This window comes from Raphanus sativus, chromosome 2, assembly GCF_000801105.2.
Source record: "Raphanus sativus cultivar WK10039 chromosome 2, ASM80110v3, whole genome shotgun sequence".
In the NCBI taxonomy this organism is placed as follows: Eukaryota; Viridiplantae; Streptophyta; class Magnoliopsida; order Brassicales; family Brassicaceae; genus Raphanus; species Raphanus sativus.
The window spans coordinates 28,284,677-28,303,212 of NC_079512.1; the positions used below are offsets into that span (position 1 = coordinate 28,284,677).

At 33.5% G+C, this 18,536-nt stretch overlaps 6 protein-coding genes and 1 long non-coding RNA gene across 12 annotated transcripts; 6 read left to right on the forward strand and 1 right to left on the reverse strand.

Annotated features, from left to right (window-relative positions):
- Nucleotides 1-5: 5 nt before the first annotated feature.
- On the forward strand, nt 6-2,567 carry LOC108843665 (uncharacterized). 2 transcript variants are annotated; one of them, XM_018616914.2, is made up of 7 exons: nt 6-185; nt 499-662; nt 736-931; nt 1,004-1,291; nt 1,597-1,794; nt 1,890-2,048; nt 2,193-2,567. In XM_018616914.2, exons 2-7 carry the CDS (start codon nt 508-510, stop codon nt 2,277-2,279), a joined length of 1,083 nt encoding a protein of 360 aa, XP_018472416.2. In that variant the 5' UTR covers nt 6-185; nt 499-507; the 3' UTR covers nt 2,280-2,567. The 2 variants fall into 2 exon arrangements, with proteins under 2 accessions (XP_018472416.2, XP_056858904.1); XM_057002924.1 differs by having other exon boundaries at nt 17-144.
- Nucleotides 2,568-3,129: 562 nt separating this feature from the next.
- Nucleotides 3,130-5,772, forward strand: LOC130498297 (uncharacterized). Of its 3 annotated transcripts, none has more exons than XR_008937200.1 (11): nt 3,130-3,272; nt 3,360-3,560; nt 3,692-3,758; nt 3,856-3,884; nt 3,959-4,167; nt 4,262-4,380; nt 4,463-4,558; nt 4,638-4,713; nt 4,796-4,949; nt 5,221-5,432; nt 5,644-5,772. XR_008937200.1 is itself a non-coding variant. In XM_056991523.1 (10 exons), the coding sequence occupies exons 2-10, from the start codon at nt 3,363-3,365 to the stop codon at nt 5,359-5,361; spliced, it is 1,089 nt and encodes a 362-aa protein (XP_056847503.1). In that variant the 5' UTR covers nt 3,130-3,272; nt 3,360-3,362; the 3' UTR covers nt 5,362-5,527. The 3 variants fall into 3 exon arrangements, 1 of the variants encoding a protein (XP_056847503.1); XR_008937201.1 differs by having other exon boundaries at nt 3,133-3,293; XM_056991523.1 differs by lacking the exon at nt 5,644-5,772 and having other exon boundaries at nt 5,221-5,527.
- Nucleotides 5,651-8,263, forward strand: LOC108841139 (uncharacterized). 3 transcript variants are annotated; one of them, XM_056991525.1, is made up of 11 exons: nt 5,651-5,704; nt 5,925-5,958; nt 6,046-6,247; nt 6,417-6,483; nt 6,568-6,596; nt 6,688-6,896; nt 6,965-7,083; nt 7,176-7,271; nt 7,349-7,424; nt 7,513-7,666; nt 7,940-8,263. In XM_056991525.1, the coding sequence occupies exons 3-11, from the start codon at nt 6,050-6,052 to the stop codon at nt 8,078-8,080; spliced, it is 1,089 nt and encodes a 362-aa protein (XP_056847505.1). In that variant the 5' UTR covers nt 5,651-5,704; nt 5,925-5,958; nt 6,046-6,049; the 3' UTR covers nt 8,081-8,263. The 3 variants fall into 3 exon arrangements, with proteins under 3 accessions (XP_056847505.1, XP_056847511.1, XP_056847509.1); XM_056991531.1 differs by lacking the exon at nt 5,651-5,704 and having other exon boundaries at nt 5,825-5,958; nt 7,034-7,083; XM_056991529.1 differs by lacking the exons at nt 5,651-5,704; nt 5,925-5,958 and having other exon boundaries at nt 5,995-6,247.
- A 3,382-nt stretch (nt 8,264-11,645) lies between these two features.
- On the forward strand, nt 11,646-12,427 carry LOC108841714 (stress-induced protein KIN2). The gene is made up of 3 exons (XM_018614471.2): nt 11,646-11,795; nt 11,951-12,019; nt 12,128-12,427. Exons 1-3 carry the CDS (start codon nt 11,664-11,666, stop codon nt 12,200-12,202), a joined length of 276 nt encoding a protein of 91 aa, XP_018469973.1. The 5' UTR covers nt 11,646-11,663; the 3' UTR covers nt 12,203-12,427.
- Nucleotides 12,428-14,215: 1,788 nt separating this feature from the next.
- On the forward strand, nt 14,216-15,244 carry LOC130507969 (uncharacterized). The gene is made up of 6 exons (XR_008942622.1): nt 14,216-14,324; nt 14,477-14,551; nt 14,654-14,722; nt 14,853-14,899; nt 14,997-15,048; nt 15,135-15,244. It is a non-coding gene; the product is annotated as an uncharacterized LOC130507969 (long non-coding RNA).
- Nucleotides 15,245-15,360: 116 nt separating this feature from the next.
- On the forward strand, nt 15,361-17,373 carry LOC108820266 (uncharacterized). The gene is made up of 5 exons (XM_057002925.1): nt 15,361-15,426; nt 15,516-15,625; nt 15,712-16,088; nt 16,219-16,648; nt 16,719-17,373. The coding sequence occupies exons 4-5, from the start codon at nt 16,304-16,306 to the stop codon at nt 17,199-17,201; spliced, it is 828 nt and encodes a 275-aa protein (XP_056858905.1). The 5' UTR covers nt 15,361-15,426; nt 15,516-15,625; nt 15,712-16,088; nt 16,219-16,303; the 3' UTR covers nt 17,202-17,373.
- Nucleotides 17,374-17,723: 350 nt separating this feature from the next.
- On the reverse strand, nt 17,724-17,876 carry LOC108841563 (small polypeptide DEVIL 1-like). The gene has a single exon (XM_018614316.2). The coding sequence runs from the start codon at nt 17,874-17,876 to the stop codon at nt 17,724-17,726; it is 153 nt and encodes a 50-aa protein (XP_018469818.2).
- Between the last annotated feature and the right edge of the window lie 660 nt (nt 17,877-18,536).

An 18,536-nucleotide genomic window follows, 5' to 3' on the forward strand; every position in this document is an offset into this window, starting at 1 on the left:
CTTAAAACGCGTATGAGAGAGAGAGAGAGAGAGAGAGAGAGCTATCGATGTGATCTCCAACATCGCTTCTTCTTCGGATATCAATTTTCCATTGCGTAAACATTGATAAACTTTTTGGAGTTCGTAAACTCCTTTTGAGTCGAGGTTTTTTTTGGATACGACCCTTTTTGATGATCTAAATGTTGGTGGGTTTCGTTAAAGTTTCTCCCTTTTGTTCCTCTTTCTGTTTTTTTTTGTCCGAATTGTCTTTGTCTTCTCGTAAAATGAATTAACTGATCCACAAAATAGAGCTAATCTCCTGTTCAGCATTATGTATATATATGATGTCATCACCATTGATCCAATTCTGTCTAACGAATACACTTTGGGATTTATATATTTGAGATCAAAGCTCTTAAATGATTTTGAGTAGAGCTTTTAGGATCTGATTGAACTTTGTTTGTATTTACTTCTCTTGCTTGCTTGGTCACAAATGTTGTAAATTGGTCTTTCTTTCAGCTTAGTTAAATGGAAAGGAAGAGAACAGATGACAGTGAACCTGTCCCTGTCCCTGTCATTGCACCGGTTGATAGATTTGGGTTTCTCAAGCAGCAGCAGGAACACGGCAACAATTCTCCTCAACGTTTCATCAAGACTAATAGATCATCTACTAACTATGAAAAGTATTTGTCTCAATTGGTATTTTGTTGAGAAAAATCAGTATTATCCTTGTAAAAATGGTTTAATTGTTTTAAGGGAGGAGAGAAGGGTGACAAAATGGAGGAAGATGATAGGAGCCGGAGGCAGTGACTGGAAGCATTACGTCAGGAGAAAACCTCATGTGGTCAAAAGGCGGATTCGAAAAGGGATCCCTGATTGCTTAAGGGGCCTAGTCTGGCAGTTGATCTCCGGAAGCCGAGACCTTTTGCTTATGAATCCCGGTGTTTATGAGGTATAATCTCCTCGTGTGTTTTCTTTTTCTTTGGCCTTCATTGTGGTAAATAAAACTGATACTTTGTTGTAGCAACTGGTGGTTTATGAGACGTCAGCATCAGAGCTCGACATCATCCGGGACATATCCCGGACTTTCCCGTCGCATGTTTTCTTCCAGAAGAGACATGGACCAGGCCAAAGATCACTGTACAATGTTCTTAAAGCGTACTCTGTCTATGACAGAGATGTCGGATACGTTCAGGGAATGGGGTTCGTAGCCGGTTTGTTGCTTCTCTATATGAGCGAAGAAGATGCCTTCTGGTTACTAGTTGCATTACTCAAAGGAGCTGTTCACTCCCCAATGGAAGGATTGTATCAGGTGAGTGAGACATTCTCTACTCTTGTTGATACCAGTAGCTACTTGCCTCTTTAATTACGCTAGTTTGGAAAATGATAGAACAGAAACTGCTTTAATTGATTGAAGGATGGTAAGAAAATGACATAAAGTCAAATATTAAAAAATCCTTTCCTTGATGAATTAGTTTATGACTGCTGCTTTATCAAATTCTCTGACAATTATCCTGTAGAGACTTTTTATTCTGATTAGTGTGTCTTCAAGATTAGTGTGACTAATTCTCTGTCAAATGATTCTTAATGGATCTAATTGAGTTGGGTAAACTGTAGGCAGGGCTTCCTCTGGTACAGAAATATCTGTTACAGTTTGATCAGTTGGTAAGAGAGCTAATGCCAAAACTAGGAGAACACTTCACTCAAGAAATGATCAATCCGAGTATGTATGCAAGCCAGTGGTTCATAACAGTCTTCTCCTACTCGTTTCCTTTCCATTCAGCTCTAAGAATCTGGGACGTGTTTCTAGCCGAGGTTAATCAAACATCTATATAACCTCAAAAGTCTGTTCTTTATTTTTTTTCCAGTTTTGGATTATTTATTTGTTTTTTTTATATTGATGGGTGTAGGGTATAAATATTGTGTTCAAAGTGGGTTTAGCATTGTTGAAGCACTGCCATGATGATTTGGTGAAATTGCCATTTGAGGAACTTATGCATGCTTTGAGGAACTTCCCTGAAGATGCCATGGATCCTGATACTTTACTTCCATTGGCTTACTCCATCAAGGTTCTTTTCTTTTCCTTACCCAAATACTAAAAAAGCTATCTCTTTTTTCTTTTTCTTTTTTTTTTGAATTAACAAGTTTATGGATTGTGAACACAAAAGAGATGCTTGGAACATTGAATCTATGTTTTTGTTATGAATCTTCAGGTAGCAAAGCGTTTGGAAGAAATGAAACAGGATGGTGAGAAAGCTGTAGCTAAACCGGCTCAAACGACCAACCCGGTTCAGCAATAGTGTTTGATGATCTTGAGCCCCATGGTCTCTCTTTTACTCAATTTTTTTTTTTTGTGCAACTCATGTGTGAAGAAAGTACATTAGTTTTTTTTATTCTTTTGTATTTAAGTTCCAAGAAAATCAAACTTTCTAGTTTCTCCTTTCTATTTTTTTTTGTCATGATTTGTTTGGTGTGTTTAACATGCTTCTGTAACGTCTAAGTCACAATGTATTGCATCTTTATAAAGTTCAAATGTAATTGTAAAACAGATACTATGAGAAACTCTTATATGATTTCAGTTTGATAAACCCGTTTGTCACTATGTACTTGCAATTGCTTGGAACAGAGGATCTTTTAGCTCAAAAAAAGTCAAAGCGATGGCTCATTGAGAACTATTCGTGTTTATCACACTGGTGTAACTAGTGTTTTATGTGAATCAGTCCCTCCACTCCACTTTTGGTAGACTTCTTATGAAACTATTACATGAAATGATCGAAACTCATTTGAGCTTTATTTCGTTCTGATTCTTTAGCTCCGCTGTCACATAAAAAAAATTACTGGTCTAACGTTGATGATATATAATAGTCATAATCATGTATAGTTACTTACAAGAATGAGTTAATTTTTTTTTCTTTTAAGATATCTCTCTTTTCAATAGTTGAATCATGTGTTTGATATGATTCTGGATTCACTTATGGCACACCAACGTACTCCTATTCGTTCTCTTTTAATATAAGTTGTTAGATTGGACGATCTTTTTAGTTTCTTGATAACACGAAATGTTTGCCAAAAATAACAAACCCCTCTCATATTTCTATATACACACGCTATATGAAAATTAACATACCCCACGTCTCATATTTCTATTTACAAACATATAGAGTTCGCCCCAGATTGTTAAAACCAAATCAAATGCATGCAGCAACCTTCACTCCTAATCCCTCCTTCCTTCAACGTTTGTATAGGGTTTTGTTTCAAGTATTTGAGGTTACCTGAATCATTTTGGATCTGCAGTGAGTTACTTCTGATACTATGTAAGCATCCATTATTGATAGTTCTTGAACTGAATCCTAATAAACAGTTTTTTTTCTTTCTTCCAGAAAATGATTAAAGACGTGATGGAGGCAATACGTTTTGCATGGTCACCTAGTTCTTGGAACATGTTTCTCTGGGGTATCGCTCTCTATTCTTCCTACTGGAAATTACTTAAAGCAAGTATATTTGGATCGAAGTCTACTCCCAATTCTAGTTCCATTGGTCCAAAGTTTGGATCTCCAAGACCTATTTGTGTTATCACTGGTGTAAGTAATTTTAATTTGGTGCTCTGTAGTTGAAGTTGCTTGTAACAGAGAATCTTTAGCTCAAAAAGTCACACCAATGGCTCATTCATTCAGAATATTTGTATTGAACTAGTGTTGGATTTTGATTGCAGCCTACTTCTGGAATTGGTAAGGCCACTGCATTTTCTCTTGCAGAGAAGGGCTTCCACGTTGTTCTTGGTAATGCAACTGCATTACTTCCTAATTAAAGTGTTAATATATCTGTATTCTTCATTCACTGTGGTGACATCTTTTTATTTTATTTTATTTTTTTCAGTTGGAAGGTCTCCTCAGCTTCTTTCAGAGGTTATTTTACAATCCTTTTAGCTTATGTTCTCTCTTTTCTTTGATGAGAGAACCATTTTCTTGTCTTATGACAGACTTTGGAAGAAATCAAGAGCAAGCACGAAGATGCACTACTCAAATCTTTCGTAGTTGACATGTCTTGTTTTTCATCAATTTTCAATTTTAAAGATTCTCTAGAGCAATGGCTCTCGGACGAAGAGTTACATCCTTCAATTCAGCTTTTAGTGAACAATGCTGGGATCATGGCAGTGTACAGCCGACCACTCGCTAATGGCTATGACAGGTAAGTCTTGATTTCATCACTTTTCTCACATTGTACATGCTCAAGTTAGCTCAAAATATTGGACTGTGGGTTTAATATTCTAAAAAAATTTCAGGATGATGACTACAAACTATATTGGTCCATTCACTATGACCAAACTTCTTTTACCACTTCTGAAAAACAGCTCTGTGCCTTCACGGGTCGTGAACGTTGCATCTTTCTCACATCGTTATGGTGAATATATAGTCTCATAAGTCACTAATGGATGGAACTATCAGCTAAGTGAAACTGATAATCTTATTCCTTGTCTACGTAGCTTCTATTGGGAAGCTTGACAAGGATTATGTAACTGGAGAACATTTCACGACATTTGACGAATATCCTCATGCTCATGTCTACGAGTACTCTAAATGTAAGCAAAAATATTCATATACATATATAGTTGTATATGCTTCCTTGGGAACTGATGAGTTCATGTATCTTGGATATAGTATGTCTTCTACTTTTCTCCTATGAATTGCACAGACAGCTTCGCCTCAAAGATGATTCACACCATGTCTCTGTTATGTATGCATGCTTCCTATGTTACTGTTACTGTCTCTGTCTTTCACTGTCTAAAGATAATGTGTTGCTCCATATATAAATGCAGAGCTGCAGATCCTGGATTTGTGAAAACAAATCTACTGCGCGAGTTTCCTAAATACTCATCTGCTTCTGCGTTTCTCTTTTTCAAACTTATTGGCCTCCTCCAAACCCCTGATGATGGAGCTGAATCTTCTGTCGATGCAGCTTTAGCTCCACCAGTTAAGAAAACATGTTAAAGTTGTATTATAAATGTATTATTTTAAGTGATTATCAATTTTCATTAAACCTATGTCAATTTAATATATTCAATCTTTTTTTTTTTGAAATTTGCAATTAGTAAGTAAAATATTATTAATAAAAAAGAAAAAAATTATATTTTTATGAAACAATTTCTTTCCAAAAGATTTTTTTTGGAGAACGGAAGTACATATTAATATGTTACAGTTGTAATTGTCCTCATCTTCTTTTTACAACTACTTACTAATGCAGGAAACATCAGGCGTTTACTATTTTGGAGGAAAAGGAAGGACCATTAAATCGTCAAAAGCTTCTAGAGATCCCAAACTTGGTAAAGAACTTTGGGAAACTTCTTGTGGTTTGTTCAAGGAGTTGCAGCCATACAACGACTAAATCAAAAACTCGCATGGTTCATAAGATTCTTATTTCAACAGTAAACGGTGGTACACATAAACTGAAATCAGATAAGAGTTTCTATTTTTTTTTGTTTGTAACATGTATTGTATCCTTCCAAGGTTTAAATTTAATGATAAAACATATACTTTTTTCCAAAGAAAAACAATAATAGACATGTACTATGAATAACTCTTATACGAGTCTTTTTTTTTTGTGAATCCCCCCAAGAAAAGAGATACTCTTATCTGATTTCAGTTTGGTTTTTTTTTTTTTGAACACTGCTTTTCAGTTTGGTTTCTCTGTTTGATGTAAACCCATATGCCAAGATCCGCAAAACCAGGTTTCTCGATGTTGAATTCAAATTTGAATCTTACTTACTCTTTCTCTCCATCTAAATTAAGTCCAACCTAAACGCAACGTGGCCAGGTGATTTGCTTGAGGCAAAGACAACTTTGACGTCAAGAAACAAATTTCTCATTGTTAATTATATTAACACTGCAGCAATCTTTTACTCCTAATCTCTTCTTTTCTTCAACATTTGGATTATGTTTTGTTTCAAGCTTTTCTGGTTACCTGAATAATTTTGGATCTCTGGTGAGTTACTTCTGATACCATGTAAGCATCCATTAATAATGATAACTGCTCAACTGAATCCTAATAAACAGGTTCTGTTTTCTTCAGAAAAATGATTAAAGACGTGATGGAGGCTTTACGTTTTGTATGGCAACCTAGTTCTTGGGACATGTTTCTTTGGAGTATCGCTCTCTTTTCCTCCTACTTGAAATTGCTTAGAGCAAGTATATTTGGCTCAAAATCAACTCCCATTTCTAGCTCCATAGATCCAAAGATTGGATCTTCAAGACCTGTTTGTGTTATTACTGGTGTAAGTAAAGTAAACAATGGCTTACTAGACCATTTCTGTTTTGCACTGGTGTAATGTGAATCATTGCCTTTTGTTATGTTATGTAATGCCTCCATTTATAAATGTATAGACTTCTTATGTTATGAGTTTTGTGTCTGAGTATTGAACTATTGTTGGTTCTTGATTGCAGGTTACTTCTGGGATTGGTAAGGCCACTGCATTTGCTCTTGCAGAGAAGGGCTTCTATGTCGTTCTTGGTAATGCATTACTTCCTAAAGTGTTTAATGTATATGTATTCTTCATCTAATGTGGTGACATATTTCTTGATTTTTTTTTCTCAGTTGGAAGGTCTCCTCAGCTTCTTTCAGAGGTTATTTAACATTCTTTTTTATTTTTAGCTCAAAAATTATCTTTTTCTTTTGATGCAAAAGAAAAAAAAAGATTTTCTTGGCTTATGACAGACTTTGGAAGATATAAAGAGCATGAAAAAAGATGCACAACTCAAATCTTTCGTAGTTGACATGTCTTATTTTTCATCAATCTTCAATTTTAAAGACTCTCTAAAGCAATGGCTCTCGGACGAAAAGTTACATCCTTCACTTCAGCTTTTAGTGAACAATGCTGGGATGATGGCTATTTCTAGTCGACCAACCACTGAAGGTTATGACAGGTAAGTCTTCTTTTCATCGCTTTTTGACATTTGATATGCTCAAAATATATATTCTAAAACTGTTTCAGGACCATGGCTACAAACTATATTGGTCCATTCACTATGACAAAACTTCTTTTACCACTTCTGAAAAACAGCTCTGTGCCATCACGGGTCGTGAACGTTGTATCTTTCACACATCGTTATGGTGAATATATTTTGTGTCGCAATTCACTAATTAACCTATCATAATAAGAGTCCAACTAAGTGAAACTGATAACTTGTTGCTTGTCTATGTAGCTTCTATTGGGAAAGTTAACAAAGATTATGTAACTGGAGAACATTTCACGACATTCAACCAATATCCTCATGCACATGTCTACGAGTATTCTAAATGTAAGCTCAAAACATTCATTTATATATAGTTGTATATGCCTCCTTGGGACTGATGAGTTTATGCTTCTTGTATATAGTATGCCTTCTACTTTTCTCATATGAATTGCATAGACAGCTTCGCCTCAAAGATGATTCACACCATGTCTCTGTTATGTATGGATGCTTCCTAAATTGTCTTAATCTGTAATTACTCTATCTCTCTTTCACTGTTTAAAGATTATGTTTTGCTTGATAAACGCAGAGCTGCAGATCCTGGATTTGTGAAAACAAATCTAATGCGAGAGTATCCTAAATATGTATCTGCTTTTGCGTTTCTTTGTTTCAAAACTATTGGCCTCCTCCAAACCCCTGATGAAGGAGCTCGATCTTCTCTTGACGCAGCTTTAGCTCCACCAGTTAAGAAAACACATTAAATTTGGATCATAATTGCACTTTTTTGGTAGTTATCAGTTTTGTAATCAGTTTTAAACCAATAGTAATTAAATAATTTAATTTTTCATAATTTAATTTTATTTCATAAAAGAAAATTTATAAAAAGGATGAAAATATATTTTTGTGAAACAATTATTTTGCAAAACATTTATCTTTAGAGAAAGGAAGTACATAGCATTATAGCAATATGGAAACTGTTTTGTGCCCTCATCTTCTTTTTACAACTACTTGTGCAGGAAACATCAGGTGTTTACTATTTTGGAGGAAAAGGAAGGACTATTAAATCGTCAAAAGCTTCTAGAGATCCTAAACTTGGTAAAGAACTCTGGGAAACTTCTTGTGGTTTGTTCGATCAGTTGCAGTCATATAACGAATAAATCAAATACTCGCTTCAAGATCTTATCTCCGTTTTCTTTTATTGTTATTTGTATTACTAGTAATAATAAGCAGCAGATTTTAAGATTCATGTTTAAATACAGTAAATGGTGATACCTGTGGTTCATAACTGTTTTAGTTCTTGTAAGTTTACATTAACTAAATGAGAAATTCTTGATGTATCATTACTTTCTCCACAAATATTAGTTCTTTTAAGTATTAGCAAAAAATAATTTTGTTAAAGGTAATGGTATGCAAAATTACTTTTAATTTAGATTTGGTAGATTAATCCTGTTTTCTCTTTTGTTTATCAACCAATTGTGAGTTTTTGGTTGAAATTTTTATTTATTGTTACTTTTTAGTTTTTAGTTTTACATTTTGCACTTGTTTTGTTGGTTCCACTTTCGTGATTATATACATTTTTGTAATGTATTTGTACAATCGCATAATTTTACAAGAGCTTTTGTTCCTCACCTGATTAACTCGTGTAACTGTTGAAATTTAACGAGTCCATGTCTAACTCTTTATTATCAGATTAGTAAGATGTTGTTTATTTTGAGATTTTGAGGCTGATCTGTATGAATTTATTTTTAGTTTTTATCTCAAAAGGCTTCGTACTATTAGAGTTGGATATCTCTTTATATATTAAACACTCATTGTCTAATTCTCCAATGTGAGACTTAAATATCTCACATTCTCTCTCTCAAACTAAGGACCACACTCATCTCGTGTATTTTTTCTTTAACTGATCATCTTGGCACCAACTTGTATCAGTAATCATAGGGTTTCCTTTGAGAATGTATCGTCTTTAACTTCTCGTTCCTTTAAAAATGTTCTCTCACAACATCACAGATTTCATGATCTTCTGACTATTTTCTGCCACAGACCTCTTCTACCGACTTGAAGAGTCTCATTCCTACTCGAAAAATATTTCAGTCTTTTGCAGATCTTCGTCAAACCGCCAGTTCCAATTCTATATTCTCCTAATTAGTACGATATTATCTAATTTGAGCCTAATAGAAAAGGCCGCATGGATTTATTTTTGGTTTCCATTCCAAAAGGAATCGTACTAATTAGAGTTGAACTTCTCTTTATATATTAGACACTTCGTATCTAAACTTTTAATGTGGCTTGGATTGACATCTCACATTATTCCCCTCAAACTAAGGATCACACTCATCTCATGTGTTTTTCCTTCAGTGGATCATCTTGACTCTGATACCAATTGTTAAAATTTAGTGAGTTAATGTCCAACTCTTTGTTATCCGATTAGTACGATATTGTCCATTTTAAGCCTTAGAAGATGATCCGTATGGAGATTTAATTTTAGGTTTTATCCTAAAAAACCTTGTACTATTAGAATTGAACATTTCTTTATATATTAGACATTCATTGTCTAATTCTCCAATGTGAGACTTAATTTTACATGTCACAATAACTGCCTAAGTTGAAATTAGTTTAGCCTCAGGATTGAAGGAGACGAAAGTGAATGCAAGATAATTTTCGTAAAGACGTCTACGTTTTCCTAACCGAACAAACAGAACAGTTGACGTGTTTTTTTAATGTGAATGGTACTCATCGTAACTGTATATTTTAGTTCATGATATTGTTGTGGCCTATCAGTATCAATATGTCTCTTGTAAGAGAGCTTCTACACTTGTATACGTAAATATTTGGTGTAATTTTGTCTGGTTCTTTCTCAGTATTTTATACGTTTTATAGAACTTGTTTTCTCTAAGAAAAATAGTTAATGCAACACAATTAGACGTAAGTGTTTTTGCTTCCCAACAGTTCATTCTACGTAATAAAAGTTTGTTCTATAAAGGATTTTTAGTGTCGTGGACACTTGTGTTCTGAACATCTCATTTTTCTTTGAAATATTTTTCTTCTGTTATACACATTTCTTTTCAAATAGTTAAATCCTGTGTGTTAACATGGTTCCTGATTCATATAACACACCTATGCTGCTCCAGTACTCCTATTCGTTCTCTTTCGATAAAGATTCGACGAGGTTTTTAGTTTCTTAATAAAACGAAATGCTTGGCAAGTGCATATGCAAATTAACAAACCAAACCCCACGTTACATATTTCTATTTACAGTCATAGACTTCGCCCTGTATTAATAAAAAAACTAAAAACATCTATCTTATTAAAACAGAAACATTACAACTTTTTCTAGATGGATTTTTAAAGGTGGACCTCATATATTTAAATTAAATGTCTCATTCTTTATATATAATACGTACCATAGTCTAACTTTGCATTGATGTATTTCCTTAAATACAGTTCTTCTTTTTGTCTATATTCCATATATAATTTTTACATTTATTACATGTCGATTTAGATAAGATGTATACTAAGAATACTAAAAATATTAATTGTACTATAATTACCCTATACAATTCATTTTAAATTGATCAGTATACTTTCATTAGCCATATTAATTTTATTAGTACTAATAACATTAGGTAGATAAGTCATAGACATATAACATATACATAAAGATATGACTATTCTTATAACTACGTTGGGCCTAATCTACTTTCTAAAACAAATAACACATAGCTTCATATATTGTATAGAAAATAGTAATATTGTATAGTATTATACTTATACAATAATACTAAAAACAAACCAAACTGAAATATAATATATATCGAAAATGCTTTGAACCATTATACACAAAATATATTAGACTTTAGAGATAAAATTCACTTTGAAATTACGTAATAATTATTTTAAAAAATTAAATTCGTAATGTACAAAAAACATAAGTTTTATATAAAATTTTGTGTTACAATAAAAAAACACAACTTGCGCTTGCAAAGTGTTATTTTTACATACGAAAGACAATTTTGATATTGTTCTTTAAACAAAAAATTGAATTATACAAACTCGATACTACATAAAACTAAACAATATATAATATATTTTAAAAATAAAACTCGTGCGGATGTGCATATGTTTATATAATATATAAATATATTATGTTACACATATTTTCATATAAATAATACCCCAATGTAAGTTTTGTATGATAAATGTTGAAAATACAAAATATATAGCACTATATATTTTAAATAATATAAAAAATCTACTTTACGTTATCATAAAATTTAAAAATCAGATTTAGTAATTAAACACATTGCTTATTTAAACACATTAGTACACATTGTTATTTATCAAAATTTTATATTAATACACATTACGATCATATATAACATTTAGTAAAAACAAAGATAAAAAAGAAAATTGACTCCCGCTCGGTCGAGCGGGTCATGATCTAGTATGTACTGAAAATATAAATTATTAGACGACAAAAATACCATATAATATCTATATGTACATCAGAGATATTTTTCACATAGTTGTCTTTTTAGTAAAATAAAAAGAAAACAGAAGAGGCTAGAGAACCACACGAGTTATATAATATCCTCTACCCCTCAAAAATTGACAAGTGGAGTACTCGATTGCCAATAAACAGCTACCGACATAAGGCAAAACTGATCCTACCACTATGCGTTGCCCACGTGAATAGAGAATACAAGTAACACCACACAAGTATCTCGCCTATAAATACAAACCATGAGCTCATATATCTCCTCATCAATCAAAAACAAAAAACATTCAATAATAAATAAATATATCGTTTTTAAAAAAAAAATGGCAGACAACAAGCAGAGCTTCCAAGCCGGTCAAGCCGCTGGTCGTGCTGAGGTCTCTTTCTCTCTTTGACACTTTGATCAGATGCAGTTACTGCGGTTGAAGCAATCACACTTTGTAAAATAGAGAAATTTTTTTTTTATTATCTTGAACCTTAGTAAATGAATGTAAAATTGATTTCGTGTGGACAATGGTGTGTGTAAATATAGGAGAAGACTAATGTGCTGGTGGACAAGATCAAGGTTGCTGCTACCTCAGCTGGAGCTTCTGCGCAAACCGTAAGCGATCCTTAGATAGATGATAATATGAATATACGGCTCCTCTAATAATGTACATGTTCGTAGATCTCATATCTTTTATATGTAAATGTATTTTACGTTTTGTAGGCGGGGCAGAAGATAACAGAGGCTGCAGGAGGCGCTGTTAATCTTGTGAAGGAGAAGACCGGCATGAAGAAGTAGCCCATTCGAGCATAAAACTGGGAGTTATAGTATCCCTTTTTAAAAAAATTAATCGTTGTGGTTTTAAATAAAAATTGGGTGTTCTAATTAATTCTCATCTTCATCGTAGTTGTTGTTGTTGTTGTTGTTGTTAGTGTTTGAATTAATGCTTTCTCCCTTTTAGGTGTAAGTTTGGATGTTTATGTATTTAATTTCCCGCTAATGAACATCTGATTTAAGCTCCAAGTCCAACAATTCATCTTATCTTATCTAATCTATTAAAAGGAAAGTACAAATGGTATTTAACCCTGAATTTTCCTCAATAATTACCATCATATGCCACTCCTTAAACCAATTTTAATTACTTAAAATTAACCATTTTATATGGGCTTTGAATTATATGGCCTTCGAATTTTTTTCTGCAGGCATGGGCTTCATATATTGTTCAATGGGTTTCAAATAAAATTGCCAAAATCTTAATAATATAAGTGCATGTGTTTTCGATTAACTTTTCATTATTTTCATGTTCATGACTATATAATGTATTTGTTTTTTTAAATCTGTAGAACCATAATTAAAATATAGTTTTAAGTTTTAACCATAATATCTATATTATATTATAATTTTATAAAACACATACGGTTATACTTAATAGTCTATCTTTTATACTTTAATACTTTTACCAGTAAAATGAATAAAAACAATAAAAAAGAATACAACCGGTTAATCAGTATTGTGAATGTTTTTAAATTCAAGTGAAAATCACAAATACTTATGAAGAACATACACCCGCACGGGCGTGCGGGTCAAAAACTAGTCCTCATTATTATTCATGCACTCGCCAGCTTCAAAGACCTACTTTCATATATTTATTTAGTAAGTTTCTGTTTCTGGTTAAATCGATACCCAAAAATAAAAAGAGCATAATAATTTGGGATAATTTGAAAAATACTCTATTACTAGTTTAAATTTTGAAAATTACATTTTCATTTTTATTTTTTAAAAACCACACTTTAGTAAATATGAAAAGACATTTCTATCCTAATGAGATATTTTAATATTTACAATATATATTCAAAAAATAATAATAACAACATAATAATAATAATAATATAATTCTCTCTTTCTGTGACGTTTCTTCATTTTCAGAATAGCTCTCTATCTAATTAATGCCTGTTATGAGACATTAGAGAGCTAGTGTATGCATTTCAAAAACAAAAATTCACATGGTTCTTGTTTCTCTGTCTGTTAATGATATGTTGTATATGATAATGAGCTTCGGACATTATCATGTATCAATACAAAGGCATCTAGAGCATGTCGATCTCAAAGGTATAATAACCTCCACAATAAACTCCTTGCAAGTCTTTTTAGAATTTTATTGGAGTCTCTAGTTTTTATCGATGTACTTTACACTGTGGTGAAAAAGTGATAGTTAGGTGAAAAGCGACATAGATGAAAGCCATAAAAATGATTCAGAAATTTTCCCTATAATCCACATTCATATATGTTGGTGTATCTTGAAGTTAAGATTTCTAGTTTGTGTGTGTTCTTTATAGAAAAGACCAATTATTAAAACTTCCTAGATTACTCGAGAACAAAATATCATAAAGAAGAAGAAGATATAGGACGTTAGCTTGTTCTCCATTTTCTAAAAAAATATAGTTATATATATTTAAAAAGATTTTGTGTAGATCTTACGGAGATTTCAGTTTTAAGATATATTAATTTTGTTATTTAAAATGAAATAAACTATAATGACGAAACATTGAAAATAATAAGAAATTTTCCAATTGGATAATTTAGTAAATTCACATATAAGGAAGTGTATTTTTCAAAATACTTAAATTATGGTGTAATTTTCAAATTTAGTTCTCATATAATGTATTTCTCCAAAATTTCCCTAATAATTTACCGTAGGTCGCTAAAAAAAGAAAAAAAAATTACCGTAATGTTAAATAACTCAGACACGTGGAAATTATATTTATATTTTTAACATAATAAAATTCGCGTGTAGTTCAAGAAAAAAAAATTCGCGTTTTATTTATTTTATTCTCCACTCGCGCGTTGAGTCACATCCTCCTCCTGATCATTGCATCATCTCCGTCGCCGCGGTCCAAAACGCTCCGGCCACTTTGTTAGGGTAAGTTTCCGTCAATTTCAATGCGTCTCCCACCGATCCATCCTGCTTTGTCAACTAGTTGCATTCGTTAGGCTTATCTAATAACGAAAAACCATATATCGATTGCTAATTTACGAGTGTCTCGAATTATCATTTGTGGATAATACTCTCAGGAAAATTCCGAGAATGGCTACGGTGAGTGTTGGCAGATACCGTTTGTTCGCTGCGGCTCTTGGAGAATGCCTAGAGTAAAAATTCACTAAAAGAAACTCTTCCTTCTTCAATCCCCACTACTGTTTTGTTTTGTTTGTTTATTTTAAATTTCGTCTCTTCTTCTTTCAAATGTGTAGCGCAGGAAGAGTTGGAGGATCTGTGTTTCCGTTTCGGTATTACTCTCTGGTTTCTATAACAACAACAAGGTAGATCATGAAGTTATATTACTCTCTGGTTTCTATGAGCTTCAATAAATTTACTCTCCTCCAACCTTTCTGAAGATGTTAATTCTTAAAAATGTACCCTTTTCTGATATATCTTCTTACCTTTTCGCAGTCAGATTTGAAGTTGAAAAAAATATCTACACATAATTGAGAGCTCCCGTACGTCGTCCCCTGTTTTCTACTTAGTAAAAGGTATGGTGATCTTTGCCGTAAAGTACGTGGGTCAACTGAAATTGATCAAGGTTCTCTTTCTCAGAACGGTGCACATTCAGCAATTAGCCTGCAGACAAAGAATGTCTTCATTGAGTGTACGTACATCAACAGATTTGACCAAGGCCAAGATTGTTTTTGAATACAATGGTCTCTTGATCAAATTTGTTGTTGTTGTTTCAAGATTTTTGAAATAGGTGATGTGGCCTTATTGAATGAAACCAAAGACGTAGGTGCATCCAATCGTCGCCATCTCGCTGCACTGCACTGTGGTGCTACATCTCGATTTGCGGTAAACTGATTTCAGTCTCGTTGCCTCTTCCCAACTCATCTTCTTGGCCATGGATGATGGATGCTTAAAATCTGGTACTGAGAGACATTTATGTATTATTCACGTTATACATGGCCTGGTAGACAATCCACCATAATTTACGAAGGGAAACATGTTGGAAACTTTTGGAATAGTGCATCCTCAGGTACACTTGTTTTGATTAATAAAAGTCACAAATCAAGCGGTTTGGTTTTGCAATTTAACTGATCTGTTTGTGATTTTTTTTTGAAATAGTGCATCCTCAGGTACACTTGTTTTGATTAATAAAGTCACAAATCAAGCGGTTTGGTTTTGCAATTTAACTGATCAGTTTGTGATTTTTTTTTGAAATAGTGCATCCTCAGGTACACTTGTTTTGATTAATAAAAGTCACAAATCAAGCGGTTTGGTTTTGCAATTTAACTGATCTGTTTGTGATTTACTGCTCCAGGTTTTGAACAACTTTGACATCACTGATCCATGTTATCTCGTGGAGATCAACATGCTCTCCTTTAGAAAGATTCGATATCTGTATCTGTTCTCAACTGCTGTTACAGTTTTTATCGATTTTGTGTGTTTTGAGGAGAAAAGAGAGGATTATTCCTACAAACTGTTTTTAAACATGGCTATTCTTTTCGTATTTTATTGATTGAGAAAATGTTGAAATGTTTCGAGAGATACTATACTGTATGCAACTTTCCATGCACACTACTGACCGATGGAAAAAGGTAACACGTAAGTTCATCGTATATTGTTTGGAGAAACAGTGGAAAAGAGAAGATGAGCTTTGTCCACGCATTACACACCCACAAGTGGAGGTTTGGTGAGGTTAGGTTTTGTTTGTTTACACAATTTTATATTTCTACTACACGACTGTGTGGTCCATCTTGATAGAAACAACAGTTTAATCATATGTAACTGCATCTAGTAACGTGTCGGTATCTCCTTTGATCCAAAGTGTGGCGGCTATAAGTGAAAGATAATTGGAGAGGATCCAAAATCGCAGAAGCTGCTTTTCTTCTTATTCCAAAAGCAAAACAAGAATGGAAATGGTGATTAGCTTTCTGTATCCACCGCCTCCGTCGATATTGCTCACTACTATGACCGTCGTTAGTTTAGCCGCTCTGCCGTTTATGGTTTGGTCGGAAATGAGAGGAAATAATCTGAAATACTCAAAATTCAACAACAACAACAACGGATCATCATCATCATCATCACAAAAACAGCGATTGGGCAGCAGCATCTCGAGCAGAACCGGGATGCTTTGTCTATATACACCAGCGTTTCTAGCCGCTTCAGCTTCTTTCTTTCTCTCACCTTCTGTAGATCTCAGGCTCCTTCTTCTCAAATCCGCACTGTCCCTCCATTTCTTCAAAAGGGTCTTGGAGGTAAAACTTATTTGATTAAACCACAACTGCTTGTAGCTTTCTCTGTTTTGACGCATTTCATCTGAAACAGGTTATGTTCATTCATAAGTACAGTGGAGGGATGTCCCTAGACGTAGCTTTCACCATATCAAGCGGCTATTTCTCATCCACGGCGTTGGTGTTATACAGCCAAAGCTTCACTCTGGGACTACCCCAGCCAGGTTTGGATCTGAAATTCTCCGGAGTTGTCATGTTTATGGTGGGGATTGTTGGGAATCTCTATCACCATGTTCTGCTAGCTAAGCTGAGGACAGAAGGTGAAGGTGGTGGGAAGAAAGAGTACAAGATACCAAAAGGTGGTTTGTTCGATACAGTTATATGCCCTCATTACATGTTCGAGGTCCTTGTGTTTTGGGGATTCTTTATGATTTCTCAGACTATTTACTCCCTTTCTTGGGCTATGGGAACTACTTTCTATCTTATGGGTCGGAGCTATGCTACAAGAAGATGGTATCTTTCTAAGTTTGATGACTTCCCCAAGCATACCAAGGCGCTCATTCCCTTTGTTTTCTAGAGAGATACTTCTACTGGCATGTGCCAAATCTTGTTTTTGTTTCTTTACTGGTTTTGTTACATTACTGGGGAAATAACAGAACTGCGATTTATGGCACTAATAATGTTTTGTATAACTTTGAAAATGTATCTTTGACATGTTTTAGTTTTTAATAATTTTAAGTTACCATAAATTTGTGTCTATAAACTCATGATACATTATATACTAATCAACGAAACTCGAGTCCAAAACACTATCATTCTACATCTCTAGATAATCAATTTTATGTACTATCATAACTTATTCATACGATATAATTGCATGGTTGATGAAACACTGTATACACATAATATTCATCAGGCCAACCCGCGCAGTCTAATGACCTGCTGGAGCCGCTGCAGGACTGTCCAGGTGGACAACTCTACCCCTAACACCATTCTCTTCCCTCGCTGTGCAGACACACATATGACAACACTCACGCATGGCATGTGCATATATACATACATTAGAACTTGGCATTGTTTAAATTTTCTTTCTTCCGGATCAATCATGCCAACAAAGGAGCATGACCACACACCTTCTGATGATGTAAATCCTTCCCTTCTGTTCTTTCATATACTTCCCCAGTCTTCTACTTATTGATCTCTTCTTCTGCTTTGATTTCTCTGAGCTCATCATCTCCCTCTTCATTTCCATATTTAGGCTTCCAAATAACCAATCTGTTGAACAGAAGTCGCTGAACCGATACTTTGTTTTTTTAGGGTAAGCTAAAAACAGAAGTGATTTGAAGGAGAATTCACTTGTGGAGGTGTGTATATGTAGAGAACTTGTAACATGCATGCATGGTTACATTTTCAGTTAATACAGTATAGTATATGTTTAAGATATTAAACACACACTTTTGATAAAACCGATAAAATGTATATTAATGACTTCATCACATCCAAGAAATTGAAACATTTCATCTATTTCATTTTAATTATCGTTCATGTTTATACACATATTAATCAAATATTTACTTTTACAATATTTCCAATAAAACATCATCACTTATATATTTAACCATATCTCAACTAACAAAATATATTATTAATTAGTTTTGTATTGAAATTTTCAAACGATACTTATTTTAAAAGGAAAAATTTACTATAAATGACAATTAAACCGAAACTCAAGAAGTATTGCTTTATACTCTTTTTTAAGTTTTGACAATTCGAACCAAACTAATACAATTGTCACTCTGAGAGGGTGCGAAACACAATCCCACATGTCTTTTCTCGTGTTCCACCATGCAATCAAACATAACTTGAACCTGGCCTTGCTTCAAGTTCTTTAATCCAAAAAAAAAAGTTAAAA